General features: G+C 43.5%; 1 protein-coding gene across 1 annotated transcript in view; it reads left to right on the top strand.

Moving 5' to 3' along the window:
- RNGTT (RNA guanylyltransferase and 5'-phosphatase) overlaps positions 1–19,554 on the top strand; it is a 441,453-nt gene that overhangs the window by 120,604 nt on the left and 301,295 nt on the right. The window contains exon 9 of the mRNA XM_077812806.1: positions 3,215–3,350. Within this exon, the coding sequence (XP_077668932.1) occupies positions 3,215–3,350 (136 nt within the window). The remainder of the gene's footprint in view (positions 1–3,214; positions 3,351–19,554) is intronic.

Here is a 19,554-nt window from a genome sequence, read left to right as displayed (position 1 = left end):
ACGAAATTAGGTCGAATTTATAGAAGTCGGTTTTTTAGAAATCGGTTTTATATATTCTGTGTGTCCCCACAGAAAATGCTCTAAGTGCATTAAGTGCATTAACTCGGCGGAGTGCTTCCACAGTACCGAGGCTAGAGTCAACTTCTGGAGCGTTGCACTGTGGGTAGCTATCCCACAGTTCCCACAGTCTCCGCTGCCCGTTGGAATTCTGGGTTGAGATCCGAATGCCTGATGGGGCTAAAACATTGTCGCGGGTGGTTCTGGGTACATATCGTCAGGCCCCCGTTCCCTCCCTCCCTCCCTCCGTGAAAGCAAGGGCAGACAATCGTTTCGTGCCTTTTTTCCTGAGTTACCTGTGCAGATGCCATACCACGGCAAGCATGGAGCCCGCTCAGCTCACTGTCACTGTATGTCTCCTGGGTGCTGGCAGATGCGGTACTGCATTGCTACACAGCAGCAGCAACCCATTGCCTTGTGGCAGCAGACGGTGCAATAGGACCGGTAGCCGTCATCGTCATGTCCGAGGTGCTCCTGGTCGCCTGTGTGAGGTCGATCAGGAGCGCCTGGGCAAACATGGGCGCAGGGACTAAATTTGGAGTGACTTGAACAAGTCATTCTCTTTAGTCCTGCAGTCAGTCCTATTGAACCATCTTATGGTGAGCAGGCAGGTGATACGGATTGCTAGCAGTCCTATTGCATCATCTTCTGCCGGGCAGGCAAGAGATGAGAATGGCTAGCAGTCCTATTGTACCATCTTCTGCCGAGCAGCCATGAGATGTGGATGGCATGCAGTCCTTCTGCACCGTCTGCTGCCAGCCAAAGATCTAAAAGATAGGTGGAGTGTATCAAAACAAGAAATAGACCAGATTTGTTTTATACTCCCATTTGCAAATCCCCCCCGCCCCCCGTCTAGGGGACTCATTTCTCTAGGTCACACTGCAGTCACTCACAGAAAAGGTGCAGCGAGGTAAATCTAGCCATGTATCAATCAGAGGCCAGACTAACCTCCTTGTTCCAATAAGAACAATAACTTAGGTGCACCATTTCTTATTGGAACCCTCCGTGAAGTCCTGCCTGAAATACTTCTTGATGTAAAGCCACCCCCTTTGTTGATTTTAGCTCCCTGTAAGCCAACCCTGTAAGCCGTGTTGTCAGTCACCCCTCCCTGCGTCAGAGCAACGGCAAACAATTGTGCATCTGAGTTGAGAGTGCTGTCCAGAGCAGTCACAGTGGAGCACTCTGGGATAGCTCCCAGAGGCCAATACCGTCGAATTGTGTCCACAGTACCCCAAATTCGACCCGGCAAGGCCGATTTAAGCGCTAATCCACTTGTCAGGGGTGGAGTAAATAAATCGATTTTAAGAGCCCTTTAAGTTGAAATAAAGGGCTTCATCGTGTGGACGGGTGCAGGTTTACATTGATTTAACGCTGCTAAATTCGACCTAAAGTCCTAGTGTAGACCAGGGCTGAAAGAGATTCTCTATTTTGGAACTTGCTCCTCTAACTCGGTCTGCTGTTGTCACAATTTGTTTTCTTGGCATGCTGCAAATCCCATCTTTATCCTCCAGTAATGGTGAGTGAGTGGGCTGAGGACTGGAGGGTCTGTTTTTAATCTTCTTGTTAGCTGGTGAATATTCATGTATGTTGAGATGGGAAGAGCAGTCCTTTACACTGAATTGTGAAATTTAATTTATGAAATGAGTGCTCATAGCACTAGGTGGGCGTGTGCAGCGGTTTTCACATGTATAAAGAAATAAAAGTTTTAGTGCTCTGTATAGCTCTTGGTAACAATTTAAAGCATTTCCTCACACAGCTCTGTGCCATTGCAACTCAGTACAGACCTGAAACAGCCCCTCCAAATCGTGGTCTCTTGAGCACAGAATGCTAGTTATGCTAAACTGTAATAGTTTCTTGTATTCAAAATATTGAAAGAAAAGATTTACATAAACTACATATGAAGCTGTGCGTTTCCCCTGCAAGACTTTAGGGCAGAATCTTTGGAAGAGACTGCTTCTGTGTCATCTTAAACTGTCTGGGAAAAGGGTTCTTTGGGGATGCTTATTACTTGCTTTGTCCTTCTGACAGCAGAGGTCCTCTGGGTGTGGCTTGCAGCTGTTTACTAGGGCTAGTGACTTTTAGGAAAGGCTACTGGAAGATGACTTGTCCCTTGAGAACCAGAAATCTTGAATTATGAAAAATATTGAGGTTTTATGAAGGCGTGTCTAAGTTCAATAGAGTTGAAAATTTTCCAAATACGAAAGCTCATTTTGAATCTCTTTAAAACTTTCATTTTAAACGTTAATTTGACGTGGATGGTTGAAATCGCAAAAGGTTTTATACTGATAAGGTTTTTCCATATGGCTTGCTGTGAAAGTAACTGGAATATAGACTGAAGGAACAGTTGCTAAAAGAAGATCTGTACATGTCCCTCTAAGTTAAGGAATCTGCCATTTGTACCATAGAATACAATATTTAGTGCTCTAGGGTAGTCTATCAGAACTAATACATTAACGGTAGAGGATTTAAGCACTTGCAGTTGAGCTGCAATCACAAAACTAATTTCTCAAGATAGTAAGCACCCCCTTCCCCCACCCCGCAGGTTTAAGTACTTCGGGGGGGGGGTGTACTGTCTCTGACTGCTTTTGTTACAGTGCTTGCCATAAAGGGGCCCCAATACTGACTGGGATTTTGTGTGTTACTGCAATGCAAATAATAAATAATGGACCAGAACAGTAGCTGTTGTATATAGCATAGTTCTCTTAATGTCAATGGAGCTATGCCAATTTACACTGGCTGGGGATCTGGTCCAGAGTTTTTACAGCCATCTGATAAGATAACCATTTTTTTTCTGGTTTTTGTTTGAGTCACAAAGTTTCATACTTATAGGCCCCAGACCTCTGTTGTGTTGTAATATCTATTCAACAGTCAGTCATCTTTATAGATAAAAATTGCTTATTTATGACTTTAACCTATATAAGCTAAATGTTAGGTATTGAAATATCTCTGTAGTTATTTGAGGTTAAAAAGGCACTTTTCTAAAGTAATGATCATTATATGATTACCTATAAAACTTCCCATTTTAATGCATTTTTATAGCTTCATTCTGTTGAGTACATTTGATTAAACTAATAAGGCAGTTACAATTAACATATCTGTTATAAATTTAGAGGAGATAGTTCAAAGTATAATGTCATCTTTAATGTTTTCGTTGCAGGTATATGATGATGATTGATGGCAAGAATGAAGTTTATATGATTGACAGAGATAACTCAGTGTTTCATGTATCTAACCTGGAGTTTCCATTTCGTAAAGATCTTCGCACACATTTAACAAATACTCTGTTGGATGGGGTAAGGTGCATAATGTTTATTACAATGCTATTCTTCTGTGTTCAGAAAGTAAGCCAGATCTGCAGTCCTGGGGGACAGTGAATGTTAGAATCACAAGAGTAATGTATTCAATATCTAGTAGAGAGTGATGATCACATTTTCCATACATCATTTCTTACCAGTCCATCCATAGAGTAGCAATACTGACTGCTCAGCAGGGGCTGAAATCAAGGTGTTGAATGGCAGCCTCTGAAAAAGAGGAGGTGGAAAGCAAAAAGGAATAAAACATGACGTGAATCTTTACATCTGTCTCCTTCGACGTTGGAAACATTGCAAGTGAATTGAATTATCTTCTACATCTTTTTCAGGACTCGCTTGCTAACCTTTAAATGAACTCATATTGAAAGGAGCCCTTTGTTGTTTGTTCTTCCACCTTCATTTTTCAGCTAATTTTAATTATTGTCTTGTGGTTTATGTGCTGTTTTCACCCTCTGTGTTAAAGTTTATCTATTTATCTCTGACTAAAATATTGCCAAACTATCAGGCCCATTTAAGTTCATGTAAATTTTCAGCACTTGTTGAAGTTTTTAAACTGACAGATTATCTGGAAGTTGAGTTTATAAAATACCTGTAATTGTTCAGTAATTCAGTCCAGTCTTTTAAACTGAATATTGCTTGCCAGAGTTGTTAAGAGGAGAGAGGTGAGGAGAGAGCAACTCCTCTTCACTTCTCTTTTTGGGGAGAAAATGGCTGCATTGGCTAGCAGGTCCTGGGAGGGTTGGAATATGCCCAAGGAGAGGGGAATGATAGTGACATCATTGACTGTCACCTGGAAGCCTCCCTCATGGGTCTGCTCTTACAACTATCAGGGTGACCAAAGGTAGGGGGTTCTGTCTTTTGCCCCCTGGATTTTTTCTTGAAAAGAAGACTCTGCTACTGCTGCCGCTGCCATTTCCACTTCCTCTGCCTCCTGGTGCTTGTGCTCCCTCCTGTTGTGGTCTGTATGTACCATCCTTTGGGCTTGCCACATTTAGGAATCATTCTCTTCCCTCTTCTTAATGAGCTACTACACCTAAAGAAGGTCACAAACCAAGCTGTCATCTTGAGAGGGGGTTGTTTAAAGGAGCTCTGTGCCCTATGAGCAGCAGTGGGAGGCAGAGCAGCTGGCATCTAACTACAGAGACAAAGCTCCTGCACCCCCTTGCAGAGCAGAAAGCAGGGAGCACCAGGAAAACACAAGTACACAACTGAGGAGCTCTCGGACCAGAGGCTGTTGCAGGAGGGTTGTGTACCTTTGTAAAGGTGGGAACTGCTGCAGCCAAGGAATCTATAAATCGCTGGAGGTAATTGGGACCCCTGGTACGCCATACAGCTGCTCTTTTTGTCCTTCCACTCCTTTCCCCGGAAGCTTAAGAGAAGTAAGGCTCTCTCAAGGCTCAAAAACTGCAACCAGTCTTTGTTCACTGCCACTCATCCATAACTCACATAGTGTTTATGGTTGCCATTTTATTGAAGTTTCTGCAGCTGTTCTGTAGCCACTCAGCAAGGCTATGTATTGTCAGCATAGTTCAGACAGTTTTTCTGGTGACGTGCTGAGTATCTTTCTAAAACAAATGGCTGAGTAGGGAACCAGAAGTGGTTATATTGCTCAGCATTCCTTACTTTCTCCCATTGAATGGACTAGCCCTCCTACCTTTCTGTCCTTATCCACAGAGGTAGTAACCCCAAACTCAGAATGCCACAGTTACCTCATGCTTCCTCAGGGATCTCACAGTTGGGTTTGCACCAATAGTGGGTCTCCTGTCACTTACCCAAGTGTCAGATTTTGTCTTGAAAACTTCCTTGACATGCCACCAAAAGAAATCTCTGAATTACACTGACAATGGGCAGCCTGAGTGAGTGGCTCCAGCGCAGCTGCAGAGACTCCAGAAAAATGGTGACCCCAATGACTATGTGGGCAGTGGGTGAATGGCAGTGGACAAAGATTGGCTGCAGCTTATGGACCCTGAAAGAGCTTAATGGTACAGTGACTTTCCCAGCCAGCAGGGATGTTTTCAGACAGCTATGCCAATGAGAATGCTATCAAAATGAAGATGTAGATGGGTGAATTTGTGGATGGCGTCACTCTCCTATATATAGAACTGTTCTTATTGTTACCCATGGATGTTGTGTAGCATGAAACCCTGACACCTCCATAAAAACTGGAGTGACCAGAGCTACAGACAATTGGCTGTCTGCTTTCAGGACCTATGAATACCTTGTATGTGAAAGGTAGACTAAGCAATGTCTAGTCTTATTAAAATATAAGTGTCGTATACAATTTAATGTGTAGTTATGGGGATGCATAGACTCTCTGATGTTGTTTGTATTACTGTATAGCCTCCTAGGTGCTAGTCATAGGCCAGGAACTCCACTGGGAGAGGCATTGTATGGACACAGAACAAAAAGCCAATACCTGCCCCAAAGAGTTTAAAACAAGAGATGACAAATGGATAAAGACAGATGAGCAAGTACAAGGAGACAATGAGACTGTATTGGTCAGCATGTTAGGCAGTGATCTCAGCACAACAGCAGCATAACTGTTGTCAAGTTTTTTGTAGGTATCGCAGAAAAGGAGAACTTTAAGGAGAGTTTGAAGGTGGAATATGATTAGTTTTGTGAATGTTTACAGAGGGTGTCCCCCCAAGCGTGAGAGGTAGCATGGCACACTGTTGCCAGGGCAAGAAGCCTATATGGCTTCAGTCTTTCTAGATCTGACCTCAGAGAATTCAGCACCCCCATTCATCGTGCACTTCTCGCAGCAAGTCCGTCTGAGCGGGGCTCCTGGGGAAGCCAAAGGGCCCTACACCCCAACTCTGCAGTCAGCCGTGACTCAGCCAGAGTGTAAAATGGAAGTTTTTTTAGTTGACAGGTACACAGCGTAGAACAGAACTTGTTAGCACAGAAATCAATGACTTTCAGACACATTCATCTTGGGGGAACCGTGGGTCAGACACCCTAGACTCCCCCCTCTTCAAGTCACCCACAGCAGATTGAGCTGGACCCCATTGCTTGGCCTCCGACACACCCATTGCTCCTCCCTGGGTTTTATCTGCTTCCCAGGCAAAATGTCACCTGATCTCATTCCCCCTCCTGCTTCTCAAGTTATGAAGGGCATCAGCCATAGCTTACGTTCAGGCAGCTGGGCAGCTTCATCTGCCCCTATGGGTCTCAGCAAAAGTCACACTCCCTTATTCCCATCACCGAGGCATTGGTACAGTACACAAGGAAACTGAGGCACACAGTATTAATACAGGACAGTAAGACTCACATGCAGCATAACAAGGGGGAAAACCCCACTTCGTCACAAAGATGATGCCTAGTTTACAGGTCTGAGTGATAGGCAGGAGGGTGGTGATTTCAGTGATAGAAAAAAGAGGTAGCAGAGAAGATTTGGAGGGGAAGATTAAGAGCTCTGTTTTAGCCATGTTGAGCTTGAGCTGACAGGTAGACATCCATGAGGAGATGATGGAAAGTCAGTTGCAGATTTTTGTTTCGAAAGGAGGAGACAGGTTAAAGTACAGGTAGATCTGTAAGTTATCAGCATAGAAATGGTAGTTTTATTTGTGTTTTCAGATGAGAGTAGCCAGACATAAGTTATAAAGGGAGAAGAGAAGGGGGAGAAGGACACAGTCCTGTGGTGCCCCTACAAAAAGTTGGATGGGGGAATGAGACGTGCCAAAGGACACGCTGAAGGAAGAAGAGTATTAGTAGGAGGAAAGAATCACAAAGGTCATGGGTAGATCAGATTTCAAGAGGAGGAGCCTGGATGACAGTGTTGAAGGAAGCTGAGGATGAAGTACTGGTTCTGAACTTTGCCTAAAATGAGGTTGTTAGAGACTTCGGCGAGAGCTATTTCAGTTGAGTGTAAGGCATGGAAGCCTGATTGGAGAGGGTCTAGGATGGAACTGGAGGAGAGGAACTCTACAGTGATTGTAGATAGTGCATTCAATGAGCTTAGAGATAAAAGGGAGAATGGAGATATGGTGATGGTTGGAGTCGAAAGTGGGGTCTAGGGGATTGGTTTTTGTTTTTTAAGATGGGTGAATCTAAAGCATGCTTTTATTATCTAGCCCCAGAGAGCTCAGGAGATGGGATGGGGTCACTGAGACAGGCAGTGGGATTTGAGGAGGGAAAAGCAAATGATAAATGTCTGCATCTGTGACGGGGAGAAGGAGAGTTGAGGGAGTGGAAGGGGTTATGTCATATTCTGTCAATTTTGTTCTGGAAAAATCTACAAGGTCCTGTGCAGAGTGTGAATTGTGGACAGAAGGAAAAGGTTTTGAGGAGTGAGTCTAAGGTGGTGAAAAGGTGGCTGAAACTGTGGTCTTAGGATTCAGTTAAGTTGGAGTTGACTTGTTCAGCTAGGGAGACAGCAGAACGGAAGGAGGACAGGAGAACAAATATGTAATGGAGGAAGTCAGCCTGATCACGGGATATCTGCCAGAGACACTGCAGTGCAAGAACAGGAATAGGGGAAGCTGATGTTGAAGATGAGCCTGGGCTGGGGTTGGAAGGGTGGACCTTGCAATGGTATTTAGGGGCACAAAACAGTTGAGTGTAGGATATGAAACATTGAGAGAGTAAAAAAACCGTATCAATGGAAGGGTGGTCAGGGAGGATAAGAAGTTGTCTGTGCTGATGAACTGCAAGTCAGAGATGCTGAATGATAGCATGTGGGAGGCTGTTGTTGGGCAATTGTCATAAATATAAAGGGAAAATACCTCCTGGCCAGAGGAAAAACCCTTTCATCTGTAAAGGGTTAAGAAGCTAGGATAACCTCGCTGGCACCTGACCAAAATGACCAATGAGGAGACAAGATATTTTCAAAGCTGGAGGGGGGGAGAAACAAAGGTTCTCACTGTCTGTGTGATGCTTTTGCCGGGAACAGAAAAGTAATGGAGTCTTAGAATTTAGTAAGTAATCTAGCTAGATATGCGTTAGATTCTGTTTTGTTTAAATGGCTGATAAAATAAGTTGTGCTGAATGGAATGTATATTCCTGTTTTTGTGCCTTTTTGTAACTTAAGGTTTTGCCTAGAGGGATTCTCTGTTTTGAATCTGATTACCCTGTAAGGTATTTACCATCCTGATTTTACAGAGGTGATGCTTTTACTTTTTCTTCAATTAAAATTCGTCTTTTAAGAACCTGATTGCTTTTTCATTGTTCTTAAGATCCAAGGGTTTGGGTCTGTGTTCACCTATGCAAATTGGTGAGGATTTTTATCAAGCCTTCCCCAGGAAAGGGGGTATAGGGTTTGGGAGGATTGGGGGTTGGGGGGGGGGAGGGAGATGTTGCCAAGCGGCCTCTTTCCCTGTTATATATTTATTAGACGCTTGGTAGTGACAGCAATAAAGTCCAAGGGCAAAAGGTAAAATAGTTTGTACCTTGGGGAAGTTTTAACCTAAGCTGATAAAAATAAGCTTAGGGGGTTTTTCATGCAGGTCCCCACATCTGTACCCTAGAGTTCAGAGTGGGGAAGGAACCTTGACATGGTGGCAAAGTGGTAGGATTAACTTGAAATCATCTTGAGATCAATTTGAGATTTTTTGAACAAGAAGCACAGATTTTAAAAAGGAATTTTTTTCCCCTTTGGGCTGCTGGAAAGCAGGTTTTCAGCTGAAAGCAGTTAGTTTTTTTTTTGTCTCTGCTTGCGGGCCAGAGCAGAGACAAAAGGGAATTGTCTTTTGTGAGCTGGAGTTTTCTCTATCTAAAGGCAGGGTAGTTAACCTCCTGCAGGAAATTCACAAGTCTTCACAGACCTGAAGAAGTTTTTTTTTTTTTTTTACCTAAGAGCAACTAGATGGGTTTTCTGTCTATTTGCGTGGAGACAAAGGTGTTAGGGTTTTTTTTAAGGATTTTTCTGTAGGCTGACAATCACTATCAGAGAACATAGGTATCCGGTTACAGCACAGCAAAATTTTACAAGCCAAGTTTTTTGTTTGTTGTATTTCTAACTCTCGGTTGTAAAGTTAGTTAAAAACAGAGAGGCAAACATGACAGAGCCCAAAGCATAAACAGCCAAAGAGGCTGCCCACAGGAGAGCTGTGGAGACAAAGGAAAAAGAATGGAAGCATGCTGACGAGGAAAGGGAGGCTGCCCACAGGAGAGCTATGGAGGAAAAGGAAAAAGAGAGGAAGCATGCTGAGGTGGAGAAGGAAAAAGAGAGGAAGCATGCACTGGAGATGGAGAAGGCAAAGGCTGAGTGGAATCTAGTGGATAACAATCCTTCCCCAACAATCCACAAATGGGAGCGACTATGTCCACAGTATGATGAATCCAGTGATATTGCTGAATATTTTCTCACCTTTGAGAGACTGTGCACTCTCCATAAAATTCCTGAAGATCAACCAATTAAAGTCCAACCTTACCGGGTGTCTCCTCAAGCTAAAACTGCTATAGAACGGGAGATCCAGGATATGGTACAGATGGGTGTAATCCGCCCCTCTGGCAGTGCATGGGCATCTCCAGTGGTTCTAGTTCCCAAACCAGATGGGGAGATACGTTTTTTCATGGACTACCGTAAGCTAAATGCTGTAACTCGCACAGACAACTATCCAATGCCACGCTCAAATGAACTATTAGAGAAACTGGGACGGGCCCAGTTCATCTCTACTTTGGACTTAACCAAGGGGTACTGGCAGGTACCACTAGATGAATCCGCCAAGGAAAGGTCAGCCTTCACCACACGTCGGGCTTTATGAATTTAATGTACTCCCTTTTGGGCTGCGGAATGCACCCACCACCTTCCAAAGACTTGTAGATGGTCTCTTAGTAGGATTGGGAGAATATGCAGTTGCTTACCTTGACGAAGTGGCCATATTTTCGGATTCCTGGGCAGAATGCTTGGAACATCTACAAAAAGTCTTCGAGTGCATAAGGGAGGCAGGACTAACTGTTAAGGCTAAGAAGTGTCAAATAGGCCTAAACAGAGTGACTTACATTGGACAGCAGGTGGGTCAAGGAACTATCAACCCCCTACAGGCCAAAGTGGATGCTATCCAAAAGTGGCCTGTCCCAAAATCAAAGAAACAGGTTCAATCCTTCTTAGGCTTGGCCAGATATTACAGGCGATTTGTACCGCACTACAGCCAAATCGCCGCCCCACTGACAGACCTAACCAAAAAGAAACAGCCAAATGCCATTCAGTGGACTGAAGAGTGTCAGAAGGCCTTTAACCAGCTTAAAGCGACACTCATGTCTGACCCTGTGCTAAGGGCCCCAGACTTTGACAAACCGTTCCTAGTAACCACAGATGCATCCGAACGTGGTGTGGGAGCAGTTTTAATGCAGGAAGGACCTTATCAAGAATTCCATCCTGTAGTGTTTCTCAGCAAGAAGCTGTTTGAGAGGGAAAGCAACTGATCAGTCCATGAAAAAGAATGTTACGCCATTGTCTACGTTCTGGAAAAGCTATGCCCATACGTTTTGGGGATGGCGTTTCCACCTGTAAACTGACCATGCTGCGCTACAGTGGCTTCATACCACCCCGGGAAATAACAAAAAACTTCTTTGGTGGAGTATAGCTCTTCAAGATGTCTGTCTGGTGATGTTCTCCTCCTAATACAGCATGGCAAGAAGGTCCTCCGAACATTAATGATTAACCTGTTGAATTGGAGATAGTTCACCTCCCAGTGACTTCATAAATATCTGCTTCAATTACCTTTGGTAAATGAAAGAACCAAACAATCATTAGTTTTACAGCTATATCAGAAAATGAATCTGAAAAGTTTTCAAAATAAATCACTGTTTAAAAATGTATAGTGTGTACCTTCTAAAAATGAAACCTACATCTATCTCTGAGTTGTGAAGAATATGTATTAAGATAACAACCAACAAGAAAAAGCACTTTTATGTGGAAAACTATGATTAAATAGAGTCTTCCTGACCAGTGATTTAAATCATGATTTAAATGAAATCCACCCTGTACCAGAGTCTGGGGATAGGCTATGTAGTCCAAGGAACTTCGGTTTCCTTGGGATACATGGTTGGTGGCAGTCCTGGCAACTATACTCCAGGGTCGGTGTCCTGTGTGGGGTGGGGCACTGTACAGTGCAGGTTCAGCTCTGGAGTTTTGCAGTGGGCAGGGTACATTTGCCTCCTCCCCTGGCTCTGGCCCAGCTGAGCTGCAGGGCCCACCTTTTATACTTTCTGCCACACTCTTCTGCTTCCGCCGCAGGGGATGGGGCTCGTTTGACTCTGCCTACGAGGGGAATTGTAGTGGTCTCTTGCTCTCTGGCGTGGAGGGAGGCCTCTCTGCCTCACTACAGGCAGAATATCATTGGACATAACTTCAAATGATAACTCTGTGGGGCTGGCTGGTATTGTCCAAGCTCACCCATTAAGTGTGATGTGGCCCATGCATTCCTTCTGCCATTGAATTAACAAGGGTACATCAGTAGGAATTTCAGAGTTTTCCTGAGAACTTTGACAGGAAACCATTAGAAACACAGACATTTATCATGACTGACTAGGAATATTTTGTCACAGGCTGTTCAGTCTTGGGTATATAAGAGTACAGTGAACATTCTGGGGCAGGGGATGCCATCTAAGCTGTTTGCTATTAGTATGCTGTGGTATTAAGCTTTTCAGGGAAGTAATTGAAAGGGCCAGTTAGAATTGATATATTTGGGAGGATGTGGGGAATCTCTCCTCTTTGTGCATTTCACAAGAGCTGACAATTAGGGGCTGCTGGACATGGGAGGAGCTGGTCTTTCAATACAAGTGTGTGGACTGGTGGGGCAAGGACTTTTATGCATTGATATTCATTCGTGTTTGGGGCTGGTAGTGTTAAAGGTGCCTGGTCTGGTGCTTCAGGATGAGACTAATAGTTCCCAAGTTTGTGGTAAAAAGGAGAAAGGGTTAAGGGAAGTCCTTTCCCAACAATAAGCTAACTTGGAAGGAACTCCCAATCAGTCATTGCTTATTTCAGGTTCTGCATGTTATTTTACGACATTCTGGATTATGACTTTACATGTTTTGTAGTTTTGTAAAACTTTTTGTATTGTAATACATTTTAGTAGCTCAGTTTATTGGTATGAAATTATTCATAAGACAGGATCCTTTTTCAATTTTTTTCATAAAGTGAAAAGCAAAATGGAATGAAATTAAAAAGGCTTGGTTGGCTGAAGTACCATGAAATAAAATTAAAACTTTCCGTAACATAAATCCTTTTTCATAATTCAAATTTCTAAATGAGTATGATCAATGAAGGGTAATGAAAGCTTCTTATGAAATGTATTGCACATTCTGATAAATTACTTTGTGTGTGTTTGAAAATGGAATTTCAGTTTCATATTTAAGCATCACAATAGTTCAGTCTAGTAGGTGGTTTGTTATTTAATGCTGGTGCTAGATGGATTTTTTTCCACTACTATTCTTACACGGCACATATATTCGGTTGTTTTTTTAATCTCTGAGATGAAAGTCTTGTTTTAACAGATTGTTGCTAATTAGTGCTGAAGGGCTGTTGAAGTTAACTCTGTAATTGCAAAATTAAATAATTCTTACTTATTGGTCTTGATGTAGAAAGAGGTGGTCCAAATGGAGCTGATTTTTTTAATACATGAATTTAACAGCATTTGAAAGAAGAGGAAGTTCTTCGGCATTCTGCTGAAATAGTTGTGAACAGATATAACATGCCAGGAGGAAATAAAAGAGAAAGCGTAGACTGACAAAATAGGGAGAGAGAGAGAAATGGACTAGGAAGAACATTTTTCTTTTATAGAAAAGATTAGTTACTAATCATATTTTCATTCTGAATTTAAAAGAAAATACATCCTGCTAATATAGGAGGTGGAAAGCAAACTGGAAGAGTGAGTTTAGTAACTTTATGATTAGAGAGGAATCTTAAATATGCTATTAACATTTCTAATATTCTACTTTAATAGATGTTTGACCCTCTTTGTGTCATGTCTTGCAATACTAGATATTATTTTAAAAGTGGGTAAAAAAGAATAGAAAATTTTAAAATAAATGCCCTTCATTTCTACCTTGCAGAAATTCCACCAGGTTTTGGAGAATATCCTAGTAGATTAGTTATCTGGTTCTTCATCAATAGTAATCTCGGCTTCAAAGAGTTGTGAGTAGTTTCGTACATTGGATCTCCAATATGAGAGAGTGCTTGCGTTTTTTTTCCCCAAATACAGCTTATAGAGGCAGTACAGTGTTTCAGTAAATCATCTTGGTCGAGAGTTTAATCATTAGTATTTGATGTGAGGTATAACACAATTTGCCCTCGTCTGTATTGACCAGTCATTTGTGTTCAGCTTCATGCTAGCTAACTTGGCGCTTCAGTCATATTCCATCATGATGACATTTTGTAGTGAATGTAAGTAAGTCCCAAGAATTCTTTTGCCAGGGACAGTTGTTCAAATCAACTGGGATTCTCTGTGCATTTTGGTGAGTGTTAGGACACCTATAGAGCTTCACAAACATTAAACACCTACCACAATTACCCTATGAGGGAAGTATTGTCTTAATTTTAAAGATGTGTAAACTGAGGCACAGAAAGGTTAAAGCCAGTATTTTCAAACATGGGTATATGAAGTTAGGTATCTAAATAAGAGTGGCCTGATTTTCAGAGATACTGAGCATTTCTGTATTTAGGTGCCTAACTTTTGGAGCTCAAGTTTGAAAATTTTGAATGATGTATTTAAGGCCATATAAAGAGTCAGTGTCAGAGGTGTGGGATTATTCCTATAGTTCTGGCCATTGTCTGGTGCACTAGAGTAAACTGCGTCTTATGCTGCTGACCCAGGCGGGTTATCTGCAGGCATCTAACTGTTAATGAACTTATAGCAGGCCTTGAGCCATCAGCTGTAGCCTGGCTGGCACTGCTCCTTGCAGCTAGAATCTTATTTGTATCTTCCTAAAAATCAAGGGCCCTTTCATTGTGTTTTCTCTTGATTTCAAAAGGCCAGCTCATGGTCCATGAGGGGAATCCTAGAATATCAGGGTTAGAAGGGACCTCAGGAGATCATTTAGTCCAACCCCCTGCTCAAAGCAGCATCAATCCCCAACTAAATCATCCCAGCCAGGGCTTTGTCAAGCAGGGCCTTAAAAACCTCACAGGAAGGAGATTCCACCACCTCTCTAGGTAACCCATTTCAGTGCTTCACCTGCCTTCTAGTGAAAAAGTTTTTTCTGATATCCAACCTAAACCTCCCCCACTGCAACTTGAGACTATTACTCCTTGTTCTGTCACCTGCTACCACTGAGAAGAGCCTAGATCCATCCTCTTTGGGACCCCCTTTCAGGTAGTTGAAAGCAGCTATCAAATCCCCCCTCATTCTTTTCTTCCGCAGACTAAACAATTCCAGTTCCCTCAGCCTCTCCTCATAAGTTATGTGTTCCAGTCCCCTAATCATTTTTGTTGCCCTCCGCTGGACTCTTTCCAATTTTTCCACATTCTTCTTGTAGTGTAGGGCCCAAAACTGGACACAGTACTCCAGATGAGACCTCACCAATGTCAACTAGAGGGGAATGATCACATCCTTTGATCTGCTTATACAGCCCAAAATGCCATTATCCTTCTTGGCAACAAAGGCACACTGTTGACTCCTATCCATTTTCTCGTCCACTGTAACCCCTAGGTCCTTTTCTGCAGAACTGCTGCCGAGCCATTCGGTCCCTAGTCTGTAGCAGTGCATGGGATTCTTCCGTCCTAAGTGCAGGACTCTGCACTTGTCTTTGTTGAACCTCATCAGATCTCTTTTGGCCCAATCCTCTAATTTGTCTAGGGCCCACTGTATCCTATCCCTACCCTCCAGCGTATCTGCCTCTCCTCCCAGTTTAGTGTCATCTGCAAACTTTGCTGAGGGTACAGTCCATGCCATCCTCCAGATCATTAATGAAGATATTGAACAAAACCGGCCCCAGGACTGACCTTGGGGCACTCCGCTTGACACTGACTGCCAACTAGACATGGAGCCATTGATCACTACCCGTCAGCCCGACCATCTAGCCAGCTTTCTATTCACTTTATGGTCCATTCATCCAGCCGATACTTATTTAACTTGCTGGAAAGAATACTGTGGGAGACCGTGTCAAAAGGTTTACTAAAGTCAAGGAATAACACATCCACTGCTTTTTCCCCTCATCCACAGAGCCAGTTATCTCATCATAGAAGGCAATTAGATTAGTCAGGCATGACTTGCCCTTGGTGAATCCATGCTGACTGTTCCTGATCACTTTCCTCTCCTCTAAGTGCTTCAGAATTGATTCCTTGAGGACCTGCTCCATGATTTTTCCAGGGACTGAGGTGAGGCTGCCTGGCCTGTAGTTCCCAGGATCCTCCTCCTTCCCTTTTTTAAAGATGGGCACTACATTAGCCTTTTTCCAGTTATCTGAGACCTCCTCCTGATCGCCATGGGATTTTAAAGATAATGGCCAATGGCTCTGCAATCACATCCGCCAACTCCTTTAGCACCCTCGGATGCAGCGCATCCAGCCCCATGGACTTGTGCTTGTCCAGCTTTTCTAAATAGCCCCGAACCACTTCTTTCTCCACAGAGGGCTGGTCACCTCCTCCCCATCTGTGCTGCCCAGTGCAGTAGTCTGGGAGCAAACCTTGTTTGTGAAGACAGAGGCAAAAAAAGCATTGAGTACGTTAGCTTTTTCCACATCCTCTATCACTAGGTTGCCTCCCTCATTCACTACGGGGCCCACACTTTCCTTGACTTTCTTCTTGTTGCTAACATACCTGAAGAAACCCTTCTCGTCACTCTTAACATCTCTTGCTAGCTGCAACTTCAAGTGTGATTTGGCCTTCCTGATTTCACTCCTGCATGCCTGAGCAATATCTTTATACTCCTCCCTGGTCATTTGTCCAAGCTTCCACTTCTTGTAAGCTTCTTTTTTGTGTTTAAGATCAGCAAGGATTTCACTCTTACGCCTATCCGGTCGCCTGCCATATTTACTATTTTTTCTACACATCGGGATGGTTTGTTCCTGCAGCCTCAATAAGGATTCTTTAAAATACAGCCAGCTCTCCTGGACTCCTTTCCCCCTCATGTTATTCTCCCAGGGGATCCTGCCCATCAGTTCCCTGAGGGAGTCAAAGTCTGCTTTTCTGAAGTCCAGGGTCCGTATTCTGCTGCTCTTCTTTCTTCCTTGTGTCAGGATCCTGAACTTGACCATCTCATGGTCACTGCCTCCCAGGTTCCCATCGACTTTTGCTTCCCCTAGTAATTCTTCCCGGTTTGGGAGCAGCAGCTCAAGAAGAGCTCTGCCCCTAGTTGGTTCCTCCAGTTGCACCAGGAAATTGTCCCCTACACTTTCCAAAAACTTCCTGGATTGTCTGTGCACCGCTGTATTGCTCTCCCAGCAGATATCAGGGTGATTGAAGTCTCCCATGAGAACCAGGGCCGATCCAGTAACGTCCATTTGTTGCCAGAAGAAAGCCTTGTCCATCTCATCCCTCTGGTCTGGTGGTCAATAGCAGACTCCCACCATGACATCACTATTGTTGCTCACACTTCTAAACTTAATCCAGAGACTCTCAGGTTTTTCTGCAGTTTCATACCGGAGCTCTGAGCAGTCATACTGCTCTCTTACATACAGTGCCACTCCTCCACATTTTCTGCCCTCCCTGTCCTTCCTGAACAGTTTATTTCCATCCATGACAGTACTCCAGTCATGTGAGTTATCCCACCAAGTCTGTTATTCCAATCACATAATATTTCCTTGACTGTGCCAGGACTTCCAGTTCTCCCTGCTTATTTCCCAGGCTTCTTGCATTTGTGTATAGGCACTTAAGATAACTCGTTGATCGTCCCTCTTTCTCAGTATGAGGCAGGAGCCCTCCCCTCTTGCGCTCTCCTGCTCGTGCTTCCTCTTGGTATCCCACTTCCCCACTTACCTCAGGGCTTTGGTCTCCTTCCCCCCAGTGAACCTAGTTTAAAGCCCTCCTTACTAGGTTAGCCAGCCTGCTTGCAAAGATGCTCTTCCCTCTCTTTGTTAGGTGGAGCCTCTCTCTGCCTAGCACTCCTCCTTCTTGGAACACCATCCCATGGTCAAAGAATCCAAAGCTTTCTCTCCGACGCCACCTGCATATCCAGTCATTGACTTCCACGATTCAACGGTCTCTACTCGGGCCTTTTCCTTACACAGGGAGGATGGACGAGAGCACCATTTGCTCTTCAAACTCCTTTATCCTTCTTCCCAGAGCCACGTAGTCTGCAGTGATCTGCTCAAGGTCATTCTTGGCAGTATCATTGGTGCCCATGTGGAGAAGTAGGAAGGGGTAGTGATCCGAGGGCTTGATAAGTCTCGGCAGTCTCTCTGTCACATCGTGAATCCTAGCTCCTGGCAAGCAGCAAACTTCTCGGTTTTCCCGGTCGGGGCAGCAGATAGATGTCGGAGTCCCCCTGAGGAGGGAGTCCCCAACCACCACCACGCACCTCCTTCTCTTGGGAGCAGTGGTCGTGGGACTCCTTTCCCTAAGACAGTACATCTCATGCCTTCCAATTGGCGGAGTCTCCTTCTGCTCCATTCCCTCAGATGTATCATCTAGTCCACTGTCCGCATTAGTAGCTGTGGAGAGAACATGAAAACGGTTGCCTACCTGTGTCCGCATTGCTGGTACATGAACGCTCCCCTTTCTTCTTCTGGAGGGAGCTGCGAGTAACTAGTGATTTTTTTTTTTTAGAAAAATCAGTGATAAGTTTTAACCATAGGGATCAGATTTGTCTTGATTTACATTTTCAAATCATTAAGCAGCAAAATACTGTTATCTATCATTAAGAAGCAAAATATGTTTCCAGTCTTTTTTCTTGTACAGTACTGTGTGTCGGTATGGATCCCACTATAGGTGCACATGAGCACCACATATACAAGATCAAATTATTTTTTGAATTCAGTGTCTATTAGAGCTGCACATGCATATGCCCTGTGCCTCTTTGTGCTCCTGTGTGACGTCGTGAATGAAGTGTTACCCTATGAGCAGGGTGAATAATGGATTTTTAATTCACTGGCAATTTCAAAAAAACTGAAAACAAGCAAAAAAAAATTTGTTTCAGGTTGAAGTGAAAACTAAATTTTGGGAAATTGAAAAGTCAAAATTTTGAGTTGGCTCAAAATGAAACATTTTTGTTTAAGTCATCTCAAAATTTTTTCTTTTGATTTTGGGCATTTTGACAAAAGCAAAGGAGGACTAGATTCACAAAACAGATGGGGCTGAGGGAAGGAGAAAGAGGAGGAGACCTTCCTTATAACCTTTATCGCATTGGTTATGGAATTCACACAGGATATAGAAGACCCTACTTCAATTTCTCCCTCTACCTAATGAGGAAAAGTAATTAGAAATTAGTTTCCCACATCTTATCCAAACTACTGGACTATGGAATATTGTGGTATGACTGTTTGAGAGTCTCTTCTATTGGAGCTGTTCCACTTTTTATAAATAAAGTCATTGCAACAAGGACTTGAAGTTTAGGTGGGTGCCCTAACTGGCCTATAGAATCATTCTCACTCTTTCCCTTTCTGTTTCCCATAGTCATTATGAATGACTGAGTTGCCACTATGAATGACAATGCTGTAACCATGACCCTCACTCTGTTCCCTCTTAGCACCCCTGGCTGGGAGATGGAACCTGGTGAGTGTACAACATGCTACTCTCTTTGAGCTGAATTTCTAAACTATTTGTTTATCCATTTATATTTTATTTATTTAGTAGAAATCCTTCATCTCTTTTACATCATTAACTTTCATTTGGATGTCTTCTCTCCCTACCTCCCTCCCTCCCCTCCCCAAATCTACAAGGTATGCCTGTATAATGGGGAGAGGCGCTTAGTGTCAGCTGCTGTGGTGGTCTCTAAACCCCCAAGGTTTAATTCTTGCCCAACTTGCAATGCTCAGTCCTCTGGCCGTTGGGCATAACTGATGTCTGTTTTTCTTTCAGGGACAGTTGTATCCCTGAGAAGTATTTGGTGAATAAATCTTCCTCATCTGAGATTCATAAGTTGAGGGACATGTAGCTAATACTCTCACTCAAGCAACCTATACATATTAACTCAGACCCAGAAGGAGACATCCACCTCTAAAGGAACTCAGCGGTGTTAGCAAGTGCCCCACTGAGTAGCTACCATACTCTGAGGGTCCACTGAGAGGAAGGCAGGGAAAGAAAACTTGGTTGAAATTGGCACCAGTCACATAGGTGCTGAACACTTTGGCACTGGGGCTTTCA

This window comes from Eretmochelys imbricata, chromosome 3, assembly GCF_965152235.1.
Source record: "Eretmochelys imbricata isolate rEreImb1 chromosome 3, rEreImb1.hap1, whole genome shotgun sequence".
In the NCBI taxonomy this organism is placed as follows: Eukaryota; Metazoa; Chordata; order Testudines; family Cheloniidae; genus Eretmochelys; species Eretmochelys imbricata.
This window is presented reverse-complemented; position numbering and strand designations above follow the sequence as displayed.